The sequence below is a fragment of the Lutra lutra genome, chromosome 9, assembly GCF_902655055.1.
Source record: "Lutra lutra chromosome 9, mLutLut1.2, whole genome shotgun sequence".
NCBI classification, from domain to species: Eukaryota; Metazoa; Chordata; class Mammalia; order Carnivora; family Mustelidae; genus Lutra; species Lutra lutra.
Genome location: NC_062286.1, coordinates 95,061,834 through 95,078,256, shown reverse-complemented (window position 1 = coordinate 95,078,256; position 16,423 = coordinate 95,061,834). Strand labels below are relative to the sequence as shown.

Genomic DNA, 16,423 nt, shown 5'->3' with positions numbered 1-16,423 from the left:
AATGCAAAACATCAAGACTAAAGTCTTCTGGATGATTCCTTTGGGCTTGGCCTGTGTTAAGCACTTACCAGGCCTTGTTTCATTTGTTCCTCATATAAACCCGAGGAAAGGAATATTGCTACTGTTCCGCTTCTACTGATGAGGGAGCTGAGCCTCTGGGAGGTTAACTCACCTGCCACTATCACTCTGCTAGTGAATGGTTGTTAGCGAGGACTCATCATAACTAGAATGTTGTGGAGCAATGACTTGAACCCCAGCCTGCTTGTTCATTCAAACAGCACTGACTGAGACCTTGTTGGGGGTCAGGCACAATTCTAGATGCTGGAGACACAAACCTGGAAGGTTCCTGCCTTCCTGCCCTACGGTTGCTGGTGCTGGCTCTACTCCCTCTCAGGGCTAAAGCCCTGTGCTTTTACAAGGCTTCGGAGCTGGACTTGTGTTCTTAACCTGCTTTTCTACTTTTGAAGCAGCTCTGTGGCACTTAACGTCTTTCAGCCTCCTCATCTATAAAATCAGAAACAACAATACCTCCCCCAAAGTTACAAGAATGAAACAAAAAATACTTACATGGGAAACATGATGAGACCTGAAGCATCACAGCCTCCAACCTACCACACAGGCAGCAAGTCAACCCTCATTCCATTGAAGTGATGATTTGGATTTTTGTACATTAAATCCTAATTTCACTGTCCCAGGCTTTATAAAGACATGTCTGTGTGAATACGGTTCCAAAGATGCTATTTCACCCTCTCTAGTCAGCCCCACCTTATTTTATTATAGTCCAAATTCTTCACCTACTTGATTTAAGTGGAGGAGGTGGTTTGCCTACATGAAATAGCCCATCCAGTTTCTAAATGTGTCATGAAATCTGAGAGCAAGGGTTCTCAGGAATGCAAGCAAAGGTACACCAAAGGGTAGCCAAGACGGTGTTTGTTAAATGCACTATATTCCAAAGATATGGCAACATCAGTAAATTCATAATGCTTAGAGGGCTCCCAGTTTTGAAGGAATTACTCAGTCTCTTAGACCAGTGGATGGAGTTGAGGATCTTGTATTTGAATCATTTTTTTTTTTTTTTTTTTACTGTTTCCCAAGCCCCACACTGTTTCTATCCTGTTGAGTCTATCGTTTTAAAGAAAAGTTCGGGTTCCAGATTTGCTGAAATGCAGCTAGTTTCAGGACTGGAGAATAAAAGCACAGTACCACCCAGGCCACAGCTGGAAGCTCGGAGCTCCTCAATTCCCAGGACGAGGGAGGAAGCTGCCTTTGTTTCCTTTTCTGGCACACTTCGGTTGCTTCCCAAACTTAGACTCCTCCCACCCTGGACTCCTCTCTTGCTTCCAGCTGAGTTTCTCACTTAACTAAAATGGGTTTTCTTCCATATGTCCTTTAGGATGTCAACTCCTAAGTCCGGAGGGACTTAAACTATCCAGGAGAGTAACCTGCTAAGATACTTCATCAGGCAGAGTTAACAAGGGCCCTGCCGGCTTCACCTGCTCGGCCGCCGCGGGACATTCTGGCGCCCCACTTACTATGTCTGTGTGAAAACCTTAGTTGGGTCACTGCTGCTGGTGGTGGTTTCCCGAGGTTGCATCAAGTCGTCTTTTAACTAGAATTTTAACTAGAATTACCCCAACTGCAGGTGAAAGGAGGTCGTAGGGCAAGGATCTAATCCCGCCTACCACACTTTCCCCATCCTCTCCCGTCAAGCGGGCCTCCACTCAGCTGGGAGAGATTCGCGCGTCTCTAGCTCCGGGGGCGGGACCTAGGAGATTTCATCCAATCAAGAATCGCACCTGACCAGCTGGACAGGTTTCTATGACCGGTTAAGCCAATGAAAACTCGACCGCTGATTTTTCCTGCGGTCTTCTGGGAAAGTGCCTCTCCCGGAAGCCACCTCCTCTCTTGAACCACAACTGGGCGGAGCTAGCCTCCCGGTCTTCCGTCCCGCTGGCTGGCACAGCTGCCCGTCATGGGAGGCGGGCGTGGGTGGAGCCGTGGGCTCTGGCGTCTGCGCAGCGCACGGCGGGCCGCGCGCGGGAAGCCGCGGACAGCGCCGACAGGTTCCCAGGCTCAGGCATCTCCGCGACCGGGCGGATCCGGTGGGAGAAGGGTGGCTCTTCCGGTTCCTCCTGAGGCGAGCGGCGGAGGAGCGCGGATCCTAGGCGGGCCCGCCCCGCGACCTTCGGGGGCCGGCCCTCCGTGGAGCTGGGGGTCGCGCGGGGGGCGGGTGCCGCCGCCCACGGTGACCGGGAGACGCCCGAGCGAGCCGAGGGCCTCGCCCAGCTAACCAGGGTCGCCCGCGCTGACTCGAGCCGCCCACTTTGGCCGAGGTCGCCGACCCCAGCCTACCGGGGTTACCGCCCCCCTGCTGACCGTGGACACCACCTCCGCCCGCGCTGATCCCGGACGTCACCAGCCGCGAAGGTAGGTGCCCCCCACTGTCCCCCGCGGCCGGCAGTCTAAAGACCCCGGGGCCGGCCCAGGGACTCGCGAGACATCTGCCACGTGCACCCCCACGCTCTCTCCCCATTGTCAGGAATCAGCCGGGTTTTGTCTTTTCCCTCGTGGTGTCGTTGCAGTGCTGCTTCAGGTTTTTGCCCTTGCGACGTGCTTGGCAATAAATCCTCTTGGCGATGAAGAGTCGGGGCTCTGGAGGTCTCGACCCAGAGATGGCCAGGGCGGGCTGGCTTTGTTTTTTGCGTGGATGAAAAGCGACTCACCGCCAGAAATGAGGCCTGTTGCATCTTCTCTGGTCCAGCTCCAGAGAACCTGATGGTGTGGGCTTCCGAGAGAAGGCGGCATGTTCACAGCCTCATGCTTATCTCACTTTTCATGATTCTTACCCCTGATTAAGTAGAGAAGGGCAAGCTTTCAGCCTGGTAGGTAGCAGAACCACAAGACAAGGAGGTGTTTATCCTATTGGTATGGGGCCAGGACAGGTTGCTAAGGTGTGTTTGGAAAGTCGCTTTGGCAGAACTGAGCAGGGGTGATGGAGGGGGCGTTTCTGAGAATGACTTGAGATGGTGGAGGGACTGGGGCACTTGAGGGTGAGGAGTAATGTGGGTGTCGGGTGGTCAGGAATTCCAGCAAGAGAGAAATTGAGGCCGCTGAAAGGACAACTTCAGACTAGCAGTTCTGGAATGGTGCCTTTAGAGACTTGATTTCTTAAGTGCAGGTAAAGGACAAGTAAAGGCTGAAGATAAGCAGGTAAAGGATAGTTAAGCAAAAGGACAACATAGTCCTGACATTTTCAAAGGCCAGGTGCCTTCTCATAAAGCTACATCAGGAGTGTGCCAGGACCTTGATGCAACCCCTAAGTTTCTCCCTTCTTTGTAAAATTGTTTTATCCTTTTGTGGTGACCATTAATGAGGTGTGATGTATATAAAGTAAGCAGCAGATACCCAGTACAGAATCTGTGTCTGCTGGGGCTTGACTTTCGGAGAAGGGAGTGCAAAGATCTCTGTCTGTGCCTGGTCCTGTCACTGCTTACTTCTAGGACCAAGCTCCTTACCTGCTCTTTATGGTTCTTTACTAGAGGCAGTGGCCTCCACCTTGCTCAGCCCTTAGGAGTACTTGACTCTTTCCCAACTCTATGTGAGATCTTTTATCTATTTCATGACATGATATTAAAAAAAAGGTTAATGTCTTAGAAATAAAAAAGTTTAAGTTTGTATATTTAAACATATCCATTATTTTAGTAATGTTCTCTTATGAACTTTTTTCTTTTAGTGAAATATTTTTTAAAAATTTTTTAAAGATTTATTTATTACAGAGAAAGGGCACGAGCAGGGGGGAAGGGTAGAGGGAGAAGCAGACTCCTGCTGAGCAGGGAGCCCATTGAAGGTCTGGACCAGAGCGACCCAAGCTGAAGGCAGATGCTTAACCAACTGAGCCACCCAGGTGCCCCACTTTTAGTGAAATATTTTAATGACGCAGAAGAGAGCAGAGAACTGTAACAGTTGTACCATACTCTGAGACAAACAATAATATTTCTTTATGCTTTTGGACTTCCTTTTTTTTTTTTTAATGGAAGGTGACATTTCAGCTATAGTTGAGATTCTTTTTTTGATGCCACCACCCCAACCTTCTATCCCATAGAACTTGCTTGATTCTTTTTTTTTTTTTTTTTTTTTTTTTAAAGATTTGTATTTATTTGTTGGGGGCGGAGGGGACAGAGAGAGAGGGAAAAGCCAACTCTGTGCTGAGCTCAGAGCCAGATGGGAGCCTGGATCTCACAACCCTGAGATCATGACCTGAGCTGAAATAAGAGTTGGATGCTTAATAGACTGAGCCACCCAGGTGCTCCTGAACCTGCCTTTCCATTTTTAACTTGTCTTTCATTTTGGCTCACAGGATTTGGCTGGTAGGTATTTGTGCTCACAGAAGCTAGGTGCCCTCCCTTCTTATTCCCAGTCAGCTGCCAGGTTTGCTTGTCATGAGGTTTGTGACCACTATTTTGGTACTGTCCTAGTGACAGTAGTGACATTTGCTTTCTTAGCCTCTTAAGAAATCTGCCTTCTCTTTGCTCTACCAGTATCTGTTGGGTGAGCTCATGATAGGTTTTCTCAGACTCGCCACCAGCTGAGGATCATATGCCATCTGATTGGTCTCTGTTGGGCCACTATTGCCTTTGTTGTCTGTTTCTCCACTTCTCTAGGGGCAGTCACACCTGGTCCATGCTTCCAGGAAAAAGTGACCTTCCATAGTCAAATGTACTGTCTTTTACAAAATGAGATTTTTAAATTTGTAGTAATAGCTACCGTATTTTTGAACATGTAGGTATCAGGCTTTTTAATTAAGCACTTGGTGGACACTGTCTTGTTTAAGTCTCACATTACAACTGTGTCATGAATGGTGATATTTCCATTTTAAAATGAGCAAACTGAGGCTTAGTAAGATTAGGTGTCAACAAAATTTGAGCCTAGAGTCATCTCCCTACAGTATGTAATTGTTTTGCTACCAGTAGAAAAGGAGAATTATTCCACTGTTGGGGCAGAAGGAACTAGGCCATTCACATGGGTTCTCTTCAACCTTCCTGCTTCGCAGCCTCCACTCCCTCAGGCGCAGGAGCACCTGGGCCTCCTTCATCCGGGGCGGAGATGGCATCAGTGGACTTCAAGACCTACGTGGATCAGGCCTGCAGAGCTGCTGAGGAGTTTGTGAATGTGTACTACACCACCATGGACAAACGACGGCGCCTGCTGTCCCGCCTGTACATGGGCACGGCTACCCTGGTGTGGAACGGAAACGCTGTGTCAGGACAAGAGTCCTTGAGTGAGTTTTTTGAAATGTTACCTTCCAGTGAGTTCCAAATCAACGTGGTAGACTGCCAACCTGTCCATGATGAAGCCACCCCGAGCCAGACCACAGTCCTTGTTGTGATCTGTGGAACAGTGAAGTTTGAAGGCAACAAACAACGGGACTTTAACCAAAACTTCATTCTGACTGCCCAGGCCTCACCCAGCAACACGGTGTGGAAGATAGCAAGTGACTGCTTCCGGTTCCAAGACTGGGCCAGCTAGTAGGGCCAGGAAAGGCCTCTGTTGTAGCCCACCTCTGTAGGGAAATGCACATCTCAAAACGTGGGGACACAAGTTCCTTTCTTCTATTCCAGGCCACACTGCCCTGGCTTAACTCTGCAATTGCTGGAGTCCTGTGAGCCCCTTTCTGAGTGTATTCTTGTTTGTCATAGATGCCTTTTCAAAGTAGTCAGCTTTTCTATTTTTCTACTTGTCTGGTAGAGACCCTGGTTCTGGAAATTCTGACAAATAAAATAGTACAAATGTTGCTTCTTTTCCCTTCATTGATGTGTTTGTCCAAATTTTGAGGGAGGCAGAGTCAAAGGAGGGTTAAAGGCAGAAGCTTAATAGAAAGCACCTGAAATGAAATTCTTCAGGAAAATACTAAAAAGTTAGTTAATAACTGCTTATAAATGAAGCAGCTGTATTAACTACTCTTGTAAAGAGATGGTGAGGAACTGCTTTTAAGATGAAGCTGATTTTATGGACCCTGAAGATCGACTCTAATTCTGTTTTCCCACTGTAAAAAAAGAACAGAACTGGAAGGTTCTATCATCCTTTGACCAATAAATGAGATCTCATGGCCATGTGGCTTCCCCAGTTACATTTTCTTTAATAAGAGTGCTAGGTTTGAGATAGGTTTATGGGCTAGGATATTGGAATGGGAACTTCTGAGAAGGAGAATACTGGTGTGTAATGGAGGCACAGATGGCAGTTTCCTCCTTATGCCCTTCTCCTTATCTAATTTCTGAAGCCCAATAGTGAGCGGGACAAAGTACCCACCAAAAAGAGGGTTTGATATAATGACTTAAGTTCTGGCCAATGATGGAGAATTGTGGGAGTTTTCTTGTTTGTAGACCCTTCCGTCCTCTGTCCTACTTCCTAGAGAGCAGTTACGATGTCCTGACCACTGGCTCTGGCTCATTCTGGGTTGTGGAGGCAGCTGTACCCTAGAAGTAGGGTTGTGTTAAGTTGGAAGGAGCCTGGATCCTTGATAACTGTGGAAACATCCAAATGGACCTAGTTCACCTACCCTTAGATTTCTTTTTAAATGAGAGAGATTTTATCTGTAAGACATTATTGGTTTGGGGCATGTCTCACCTGCCATAGCAAAACCTAATCCCAAGTGAGGAAAAAGATTTGCAACAGGGGCAGACAGTGTGTTGTAGGGGAATAGTTCTGCATAGTGTCCTGGAGAACTAGACTAGTCCCAGGTGCCCTCAGGAATTCAGTTCACAGTCTAATTGGGAGGCAAGACATTAAAACGTTAAATAAATTCAGTTTCAAAGCCACATATGAATAGTATTCAAATCACTCCTATAGAGATACATGCCTAGCAAGCAGAGACAAGCAGTTCAGCTGAGATGCTGGTGAAATACTTGCAAGATTGGAAGTGAGGTCCCAAATCACTGTGGAATTGTCAGGCCCTGGAGCTCTGTCCCATAGGGAGGCCAGTGGAGTGGGCTGGGAGGATTAATGCAGAGACTGATGTGGTGGAGATGCTGGCCTTCAGATCTGAAAACCCTCATCCTTAAGGGGTGAAGTAGGATGCCACCTGTCACCTCAGCCTTGGATAAAGGGTGCGAGTCCCATCAGGCCATCAGAGAGCTTGACATGAAATCTCAAGTCTGAATCACATTGGCCTGAAAAGCTTTAAGACAGCAGCTGTGGGTGTTCCCGTGGGACAACAGGTTTGGGAAATTAAAAGTCTAGACGGCATTCTGAAGAGCAACCAGGGCACCTCTGGTGGCCTCCCATTCTCCCCTCCAGGAACAACGGAAAGCGGGTTTAGTTGGGAAAGCATTCAGATGAAATACCACCCTTCCCTAGACTACACAGTTAGTGTGCCCTGAGACCCGATAAGGACAGTGAGGTGTATGAGGAAGGGTTATGAGACACTTCAGGGAAGTGTCCTTGAAAGACTGGGGCAGCCAATCTTTCTTTTCCTCCCACCCAATCTTCCTCTACCCTGTCATTTGGAAAGCAGGTATGACAGTTGATGTACTAGAAACTCTGTTGGGCCATGAGGCTTATTTGGCCATATGCAAGTGGTGGAGGAATGGGGAGCAGGTCTTGGGGTCCCTGTCAACCTCATGGAGTCCCTCACCAGTCTTGGATGATCTCCCTTGGCTCTCAGGGGCAACAAGAAATGCACTTTCATCTTCTTGAAGCCACTGTTGTTTGACTTAGACACGTAGCCAAATGTACTCATCAGTAACAAACTGGAGAAAAGTACGTACAACAAAGGACAGATGTAGTATTTCTTTACTATATGAAGAACTCTCCAGTCAGTAAGAGAAAAAAATCAATAAAAAAAAAAAAAAACAACACAAGAAAAAGACAGGCAAAATATATATATGGAAGGGCGATGGGAGGGAGGGAGGAAGGAAGATGCATAAACTAACAATTTCCATCCCCCTCCCTGCTTAGTGACCACTTCAGTGATGGCAGGAGTTAACCATCTCCCATCTAGTCAGACTGGCAACAGCCAGAAAACCCCAGACCCCATTGCTAGCCAACATGGACCATCAGGGTGTGAGTGTCGATTTCTTCATAAGATGGGAAAGTGAGGGGGAGGGGAGTTAAGCATTTTGGGAAGAGATTTCCTGAGAGGAAGTTGTTCCCCCACCCCAGCTCCAAGGGCCCTCAACAGGGAATTGTGGTAGGGTGCCACTTCCCTTGCCTCTAGCCCAGGGAGAAAGGACTTCAGCAAGGTCTGGCTAGCTTGACATGGATAGTCAGGGGTCTATGAGACCCTACTGGACACAGCCTGAAGAAACTAGAGGCCGGTGCTGTGGCATCCACCTGGGATGGCTGGGTTAGGTAGGCCTTTGCTGCCATGTTGGGAAGGGTCTTAACTTCCCTCTGACATGGAACAAAAATGTCTGAACCCTAGGGTTCAGTTCTGAGGGGACAGTGTAGGAGGAGGGGCAGCAGCTACTGCACTGGGGTGAGCCTGTACACAGGAGCAAGCCTGGGTCAGTTTTCCAAGCCGAGACAAGGGCCTGAGCAGGGAGCGCAGGCTGGGTGGCATTTGGGAAAGGCTGACAGGAATGTGGAGGTGGCCCTCAGGGTTCCTCAGAGTCGCTAGGGAAGCATGAGCCCCCAGAACAAGAAGTCTGTTTTCCAAGGCCAGAACACCTCAGTGATGCGGGGGGCCTCAGAAAAGCCGTTCAAGTACCCTCAGGAAAAAAAATAACAAGTTCAGAGAGCACAAACTCCTCTTACCAGAACATTCACCTCCAAAGGCTCATGCTTGAGAAACCCAGGAGTGACAGAGGTGGGTGCAAGTGGCCAGAGGGGGACCTTGCCTCCTCCAAGATGGTGGCTGACCCAGCTGAGGGAAGGGACAAGGCACAGAGCCTTCTACTCACACTTGAGGCTTTGGGGAGGGAGGTGGAATTGAGGTGAATGCAGGACTGTTTCATCTAAGGGTGAGAATACAGTGTCATCAGGGTAATAGCGAAGGTGTCCCCACCAAAGGGACCATGTATGGCAGCATGAACTGTGCTCTGGCCCCATCCCACAAATAGTCCCCTTAGACATTATTTGCTCTGTGGGTCTTAGCCAGATAGACTGATCACCCAGTTTGCCCAGGACAGTGTTCCTGGAGGTGGGCTTTCAGTGCTAAGATAAATAAAGTCCTAGAAATACTAGGACTAATTGGTCATCCTGCTCTTAGCCCAATTACTGCAGACCAGTAAACTCTAAATCGCCTGTGATCCTTGGAAACAGGGAAGAAGGGGAGTAGTGGGAGCTGCGGCCACCAGTGCTGAGAATAGGAGGTCATTAGGCTTTCCAATAGAGCCCTCACGGGCAGGCATGTCCCACCAGCCACCTGGGACTCCTGAGCACCTGAAATGTGACTCATAAGACTGAGGAACTGGGTTTTTATTTTAATTAATTTAAATCTGAATAGCTACATGTGGTTGGTTCCATCTGTATTGGATGGTACAGTGGAAGCAGAATTGCTGGTCTAGAGACATTCCCAGGTAGCTGGGAAATCCTGAAATGAGGAAAGAATGTCACCACCCCTGGGGCCTAAGTGTTCAGAGGGTACAGGGAGCTCCTTAACTGGAATATGTCTCAGAACCAGACAGGGTTCCACGGTCCTTGTTGGGCACAGGACAGGAAATGCAGAAACCCCACTTCATCTAATGAGAGAATTTCTCCTGCCCATCAAGGTTCCATGGAGGCAAGGCAGGATAGACCTCAGCAACCTGCCTGTGCTCCGCTGCTGTCCTTCTTTAGTTGTCACCTCCCAGCTGGGAGAGGGAGATGAGTTAGGTGATTAGTCGGCTTCTTTTCACTGACTGGCACAAAGTGATTAAGGCAATCCAGTTCCAGAATATTCTTTCTCCTGACAGGGTCCGGTGGGAGTGGAAAGGCTAGAGTATGTGCCTGACTCTTCTGCTCTAGCCTGAGGATGAGCTATTTCCCTAAGGAATGCCGTGCATATGTGTGAACTGCTGTGCATGTGGGGGCCAGCTGCCATGGATGAACCTTCCCCCAACACTCCTCCAACCACCCCCCACCGCCAATCCCAGCTGCACTAACTTGGCAACATTGCCATTGAATTTTTATATTTCAGGATTTCATAACTAGGTCCTTTTATAGGGCAAGGGAAAAAATAGCTTACAGAAAACTGCCAATTACTCAGCAGATAGACTGCTCATATGCAAGGTGTAAACCTCAGTAGAAAACAGGGCTTCAGCAGCCCTGTGCACAACCACAAGGGAAGTGAGGCCTGCCTCCACACTACAGATCATGTGGAGGGTGCCCCCCTGTGGAGGGCGAGCCCTTTCCACCCCTGGCAGCTCCCTGAAACCTATCTGTGGGTGGTGACCAGGTGAGTGGTTTCAAAACAAAGGTGGACAGCACTCAAACTTCACTGTCCCATAGATCACAATGAAGACACTCATCTGGCCATCTGTTTCTGGGGGCTTCATGGGCTGGCACTGGACTGTGCTGACGTGGAATGACCAGGAAGGCCCAGAGCTGAAAAACTCACCCTGAGACTTCTGTCTAGAGATGGGATATCCATCCCACATCAGTGTGGCATCCTCCACGTATGGTCAGCTGGTCCCTCTCTTCATCCATGCTGGTATAGTAAACATCAACACTTGGTGGTAGTCCAGCACACCAGCTCATGACATTTCTTTCCTTTTTTTTTTTTTTTTTTTTTTCTTTTGCTCATGACATTTCTTGAAATACAATGAAGAGGCCATAATCTTAGACACTGAACAAGGCAACCACAGAAGTGTTCCCATTTTGGGACATCAGGAGCCGCAACCCTAGGAAGCAGCCCGAGTCTTCAAAGACTGATCCCTATTTCCACATGCACTCTAGAGCACTTCAAGAGCAGCGGTTCTCTGGACCATCAGCTGGGCCCTTGGACTGGGGCTAGGGGCCTCCGGCAGGGCCCAGGTGTCCAGCTATCTCATTCCTGCATCCTCCCTCTGGTTCTGGGTCTTTGCGCTGGCTGTTTCTCTTGCCTGGAGATCTTTCCCAGGAGTCCCCAGGTTGCACGTGCACCCCCTTGAGTTTTTGTTCACCTTCTTTGTCCTATTCTGAGCCATAAGCCTCAGACTGCCCTGCCCCAGACTCTGCGACTCTGCAGGCATCACATTCTAACCTTTATATAATTAACGTTCTTACTTGTCAGTGCCCTGTTCGCCCAGGCCAGACGTTAACTTCACTGACCAAGGACTTGTCAAGTGTTTTGTTCACGTGGCAGGCCCGCGATACTTAAGTGGGACTTGTGGGCGCGGGAATCCTGCCTGAGAGATGCCAGGGTGCTCCGGGGTCATGCCCACCTCACTCTTAGAGCCCAAGTCTGAGCACAGAGTTGACGGCCCCGGGGCAGCCCACTCGATCATTCCTCCAACCCCACCAGCAGTGATGGGGGGTGCCACCTGGACTTGCAAGGTGCTGGGCCACATAGCGTGGGGTGTGGCCTGGACCACCCTCAGGGAAGCTCTCCTCCTCTTCTTACAACCAGGGATTCCCTCCACACCTACCAGAGGAAAGAACAGGCCAGCAAAAGGGCCAGGCACAGACAGAACTCTGCCTCTAATGTCTTAAAAGCCCATGGTAGACGTTTAAAATTTTGTGGGTGGTAATTCCCATGGGAGGTCTGCCTCAGAGTGACAAGTAGGGTCAAATGAGTCCACTCGTGATTAGCATTCTGTCCCCAAAATCCAGCTTGCGGACCATAAGACCCTTAAGAGTGTCCTGGCAAGCAGTTCCTTCAGGAGCAGAAACCTCCCAATCACCAGGGTAGGGGCAAGAACAACCAGAGAGGGGTCTTTGGGGGTCCTGCAGAATGCCACAGACCTGCACAGATGTGTCCAGGTTGTCATCTCTAACTTGTCCCCATCGTTTCTGAAATTAAGGATGACCAGGCGAAGTATTTTTACCCCCACTATTAAGGGTAAACAGTGTTTTCAGCAATTTTTCAATAAAGCAGCAGAGCAATATTTTAAAACATCCTGTGTCTTTACTAAAAGTAAAATATAAGCTTATAAAGACTATTAAGATTCTAACACAGGTCAGAATAACTGTGAATTTGGCTAAGATGGTGTCAGTGCATTGTGCTAGTTTTTGGAAATAGGTATGTCCCCAGAGTGAGAGCTCTGTGTGCTAACAGTTTATTGACTGAAGTCGGGGGTCAATATGTAAATACAATAGGAAAAGACTGCACAGATTTCTGTAAGGTTCTGTGTGAGTTACTTATGGTTTCAATAATGCTGTGTAACAGATAATCCCCAGACCTCAGCAGCACACAGCAGAAGCTTTTACTTCGTTCAGGTGATACAAGGCTGAGGCATAACTGATCTTATTGGAGTTTGCAAGTTATGGGGGGGCGTGCAGGGGTGCTCTTCTAGCCTGGGCTGAGCTGGTCCACCTTAGCTGGCAAATCTCTGATCCATATGCCCCCATCTTCCTGCTGGGATCAATGGGCTTTCCCAGGGGTGGTCTCATGGTGATGGCAGAGGTACAAGAGTTCAAGTAGGAATAGGCCTGGCCCTTTGAGGCCAAGGCTTGTAACTGGCACACTGTGACTTCTGCGCACTCCATTGGCTCAATCAAGTCATATGGCTGAGTTCAAGGTCAGCAGATTTGGAAATAGACGCCACCTTTTAGGGAAAAAGCAGAAACACATGGGAAAGAGGGTGGTCATATGTGGGGTGAGGATGAGGCTAATGATCGGTACAATCTAGGCCCAATCCTGGAGCGTGAGGGGTGGGGGGCAGAATGGGAAGGGCTTCCTTTGGGAGTCTGACCCTGCAGGTAAGACTTGACAGGGGAACAGGACTAGGGAATCCTAAATTCTCCCACTAATCGCTTAAAGTTATATTGATTCTCTCAGACTGGGAAGATGGTCTGGTAGGAGCTGCGTTCAGAGCAGGTAGCTTTGGTGTCTTGGGGGGAAGATCAGAGATCAGATGCTGCATTGGTTGACCTTAAAAACCAGCCCTGCCTCCTCCACAACCTGGCCTAATTCTGGCATCATGTCTCCTTTGTAAAAAAGCTGCAGGAGGGGCACCTGGGCGGCTCAGTGGGTTAAAGCCTCTGCCTTTGGCTCGGGTCATGATCCCAGGATCCTGGGATCGAGCCCCACATCGGGCTCTCTGCTCAGCAGAGAGCCTGCTTCCCCCTGTCTCTCTGCCTGCCTCTCTGCCTACTTGTGATCTCTGTCTGTCAAATAAATAAATAACAATCTTTAAAAAAAAAAATGCTGCAGGAAGTTCCTCTGTCCCGTAGACAGAAGGCTGGGTCTGGGTAAGATGAGGTGCCTATGGTGCAAAATTTAAGGAGGTGCCACTGTCAGAGCCTAAAGGATGCCAATAAATTGAGGAAAATATATGTCGCAGGACAATGATGTTTTCTTAACAATTTAAAGAGAATTTCTTTACCATTTACCAGTTCCTTTACCATAATTTCTATAAATCAGTAAAAGGCTTAGCAAACTGGAAAACTTGTAAAAAGATTCATGCATGCAGATCATAGAAATACAGATGACCTATTAAGATCAGACGAAGCACTCCAACCTCATTTTTGTTTTTAATTTTTTAAAAGATTTGTTTATTTATTTATTTGAGAGAGAGAGAGAGAGCCTAAGCCATGACTTGCGCACGCACAAGTGGTTGGGGCAGAGGGAGAAGGAGAATCTCAGGCGGACACTGTGCTGAGCTTGGAGCCTGATGCAGAGCTCAACCTCACAACCCTGAGATCATGACCTGAGCTGAAACCAAGAGTTGGATGGGATACTTCACTGACTGTGCTGCCCAGGCCCCCCTAATTTCACTTTTAAATTACATGTTGCTGTAGTGGATGTTGTGGCCATTTCCCTGGAATCCCCCTTGTAATAGATTTTTAAGGGACTGGACCCCTGCTCATCTCTGGGTAAACTTCTAGTGGGTCTCAGGCAGTCAGAATAATCCTGTTGCCACTGCCAGAGCAGCAGGTTCAGGGACCTGGGCCAAGCAAACAACTGAGGAGCAGAGGGAAAAAGGAAATTGGGTGCATGGTGGTTTGATGCACCATAGAACTAATCCAACCACAAACCCCATGTGCACCACCTCCAGATCTTTTGGAAGTCACGTCATCTTTTTTTTTTTTTTTTTTTTTTTTTAAGACTTACTTATTTTAGAACAAGCCAGACAGAGCTCAAGTGGGGGGAAGGGCAGAGGGCAAGCTCATGCTCAAAACCAATGAAATCATGACCTAAGCCAAAACCAAGAGTCAGACACTTAACCGACTGAGCCACCTAGGTACCCCTCAATTGATCTTTTTTTAACATGTAAGACAGTGTGATGGGCCGCTCAGCAACTTTCAATAAAGTTGTCCAACAGACATGAATCACTACTACTTTTCATTCATCATAGTGATAATGAACCAAAACATTTTGCTGTACTCCACGTTGGTTAGGGTCCAGGGAAAGGAGCATTCCTGCTCAGTTTTGGGGGATGCTGATTGGTGCAGGTTCTTCTGAGGGCAAGTGACATTTCAAACCCACTCTCTTATCTTTGTAGTTCCATTTCTACGTGCAGTTACTATGGGTTTGAACCACGTGGGTCCACTTAAACATGGAATTTTTACACTACAGGACTGTAAATGCATTATCTCTTATAATTTTCTTAATGTTTTTCTTTTCTGTAGCTTACTCTTTTGAAAGAATATAGTATATAATACATATAAAATATGTGTTAATCTATTATGTTATCAGTAAGGCTTCTGGACAACAGTAGGCTATTAGTAGTTAGGTTTGGGGGTGGTTAAAAGTTGTATGTGGATTTTTGACTATAGAGGGGTCAGTGCTCCTAAACCCCTGTTATTCAAGGGTCAACTCTATGAATATTTTGCAGATGGCCATAAACACACACATCTTCATACAAGATAATTAATCATAGCAGTCTTTGTGATCATCATGAAAACATCTCAAATGTCCAACACGAAGAGATTCAGCAAATTATAATATTCCCACAGAATGGATTATTGTGCAACCTTGAAAATAATAAGAGGCAGACTTGTACATGGTATGAAGGACATGAAATCTTGGAGATAAAAATTTAAAATCTTTGTAGAATATTAACAATAGTTATCACAGGCAGTGCAATCAACATTCCAAGGTGTTTTGCACTATTTCCAACCTCATTTTACAGTTGAGAAAATTGATTTTCATGTTTAAAAAAAAATGAGATTCCTTTTAGGCTTGCGCTGTATGTGTGGGCTTTCTGGAAGGATTGGCAAAAACTTAACAACAGCTGCCCTTAGGGTTTGGATTTTAGGGTCTTAATGTAGGGACAAGGCATTTGGTGTATATTCTCTCAGACTCTCCATTTTTATAGTGTGCATGTTTTGCTTTTTTAATTAAAATCTCATTTAAGAATTAGGAGTATGTTTTCGTAGGCAGGTGTAAAGGGCATTCAAGTTGCAGGTATCCACGATGAGATGAGAGGCCTCACTGCTCCCCACAGAGCAGCCAACCGGAGCATGACCTAGCGCAATGAAATCTCTAGGTAGAGGTTTCACTGAAACATATTGGGGTCTCAAAAAAATACACATTTAAAAAATTTAAAAGCCACCAATTAACCTTGTGAGAAGTAACTTAAAGTTCTAATGATCTGCCCAAATCTACAGCGGTTGCTAAAATTCAAACTTTGACTGACCCCCAAGTTATGTAAATATGCTTCATTTCATCTGGAATAAACCACTTCTTGGTCTTCGGAAGCCTGGGAATACAAACGTTAAGAAAATCACCCACTAGGCGGCGCCGTCGTTCCTTCCCGAGAACCGACACCCCGCCAGGCTCTGGGTCGCCGCAGCCTCGACGCCTGACTGGCTACTCTCCCCTCGCTGGTACTCGGGGACCCCTGCAAACCAGCGCCCTTGCCTGCAGCCGCCCTCTGAACCAAGAGCTCCCGCACCTTAGCAGGACTTCCCGGGTCTCGGGAAGGCGCCAACATCATCATCCTGCGACCACCGAGGACGAACTGGAAGGCGGCCTTACAGCACCCGCAGCGGGGCGTCCCGCGTGACCCAGCGCCCTAGCTCCGTCGTCTGCCCTCGGAGGAGCCCTGAAAAGGACAGGTCTCGGCGGGGAGGGGCGGACTTCCCGACAGCCAATGCGCGGTGAGCCGCCTGGCCCTCACTTCAGTGGTGCGCCTGGGAGTGCGTGAGGGGCGTGGCCTGGCCTGCGGGGCGGACTCGATTGGCGCGGGGTGAGCGGCTGGGCGTGCCCTGGTGGGCGGGGACTGGTGGGCGGGGCCGGGGCGGTCGCGCGCGTCTCCCCAGTGTAGAGTTCGGTATGGTTCCCTCTCATCTAGTTTTATAGATTTGTTTTTTAAATCAGATCATTTCTTATGAGAATAGTGTAATCTCCTTTACTCATTAT

General features: G+C 48.0%; 2 protein-coding genes and 1 long non-coding RNA gene across 6 annotated transcripts in view; 2 read left to right on the top strand and 1 right to left on the bottom strand.

The window, feature by feature from the left end:
• Window positions 1–1,688, bottom strand: part of LOC125108613 (uncharacterized) — a 51,360-nt gene extending 49,672 nt beyond the window's left edge. The window contains exon 1 of the long non-coding RNA XR_007129967.1: window positions 568–1,688. This is a non-coding gene — a long non-coding RNA (uncharacterized LOC125108613). The remainder of the gene's footprint in view (window positions 1–567) is intronic.
• Window positions 1,689–2,289: 601 nt separating this feature from the next.
• NXT1 (nuclear transport factor 2 like export factor 1) lies at window positions 2,290–5,791 on the top strand. 2 transcript variants are annotated; one of them, XM_047744686.1, is made up of 3 exons: window positions 2,293–2,427; window positions 2,583–2,882; window positions 5,051–5,791. In XM_047744686.1, exon 3 carries the CDS (start codon window positions 5,104–5,106, stop codon window positions 5,524–5,526), a length of 423 nt encoding a protein of 140 aa, XP_047600642.1. In that variant the 5' UTR covers window positions 2,293–2,427; window positions 2,583–2,882; window positions 5,051–5,103; the 3' UTR covers window positions 5,527–5,791. The 2 variants fall into 2 exon arrangements, with proteins under 2 accessions (XP_047600641.1, XP_047600642.1); XM_047744685.1 differs by lacking the exon at window positions 2,583–2,882 and having other exon boundaries at window positions 2,290–2,427.
• GZF1 (GDNF inducible zinc finger protein 1) overlaps window positions 2,291–16,423 on the top strand; it is a 37,327-nt gene continuing 23,194 nt past the window's right edge. For all 3 annotated transcript variants that reach the window (XM_047744682.1, XM_047744679.1, XM_047744678.1), the window contains exon 1: window positions 2,291–2,427. The gene's annotated coding sequence lies outside the window, so the exon portion shown is untranslated. The remainder of the gene's footprint in view (window positions 2,428–16,423) is intronic.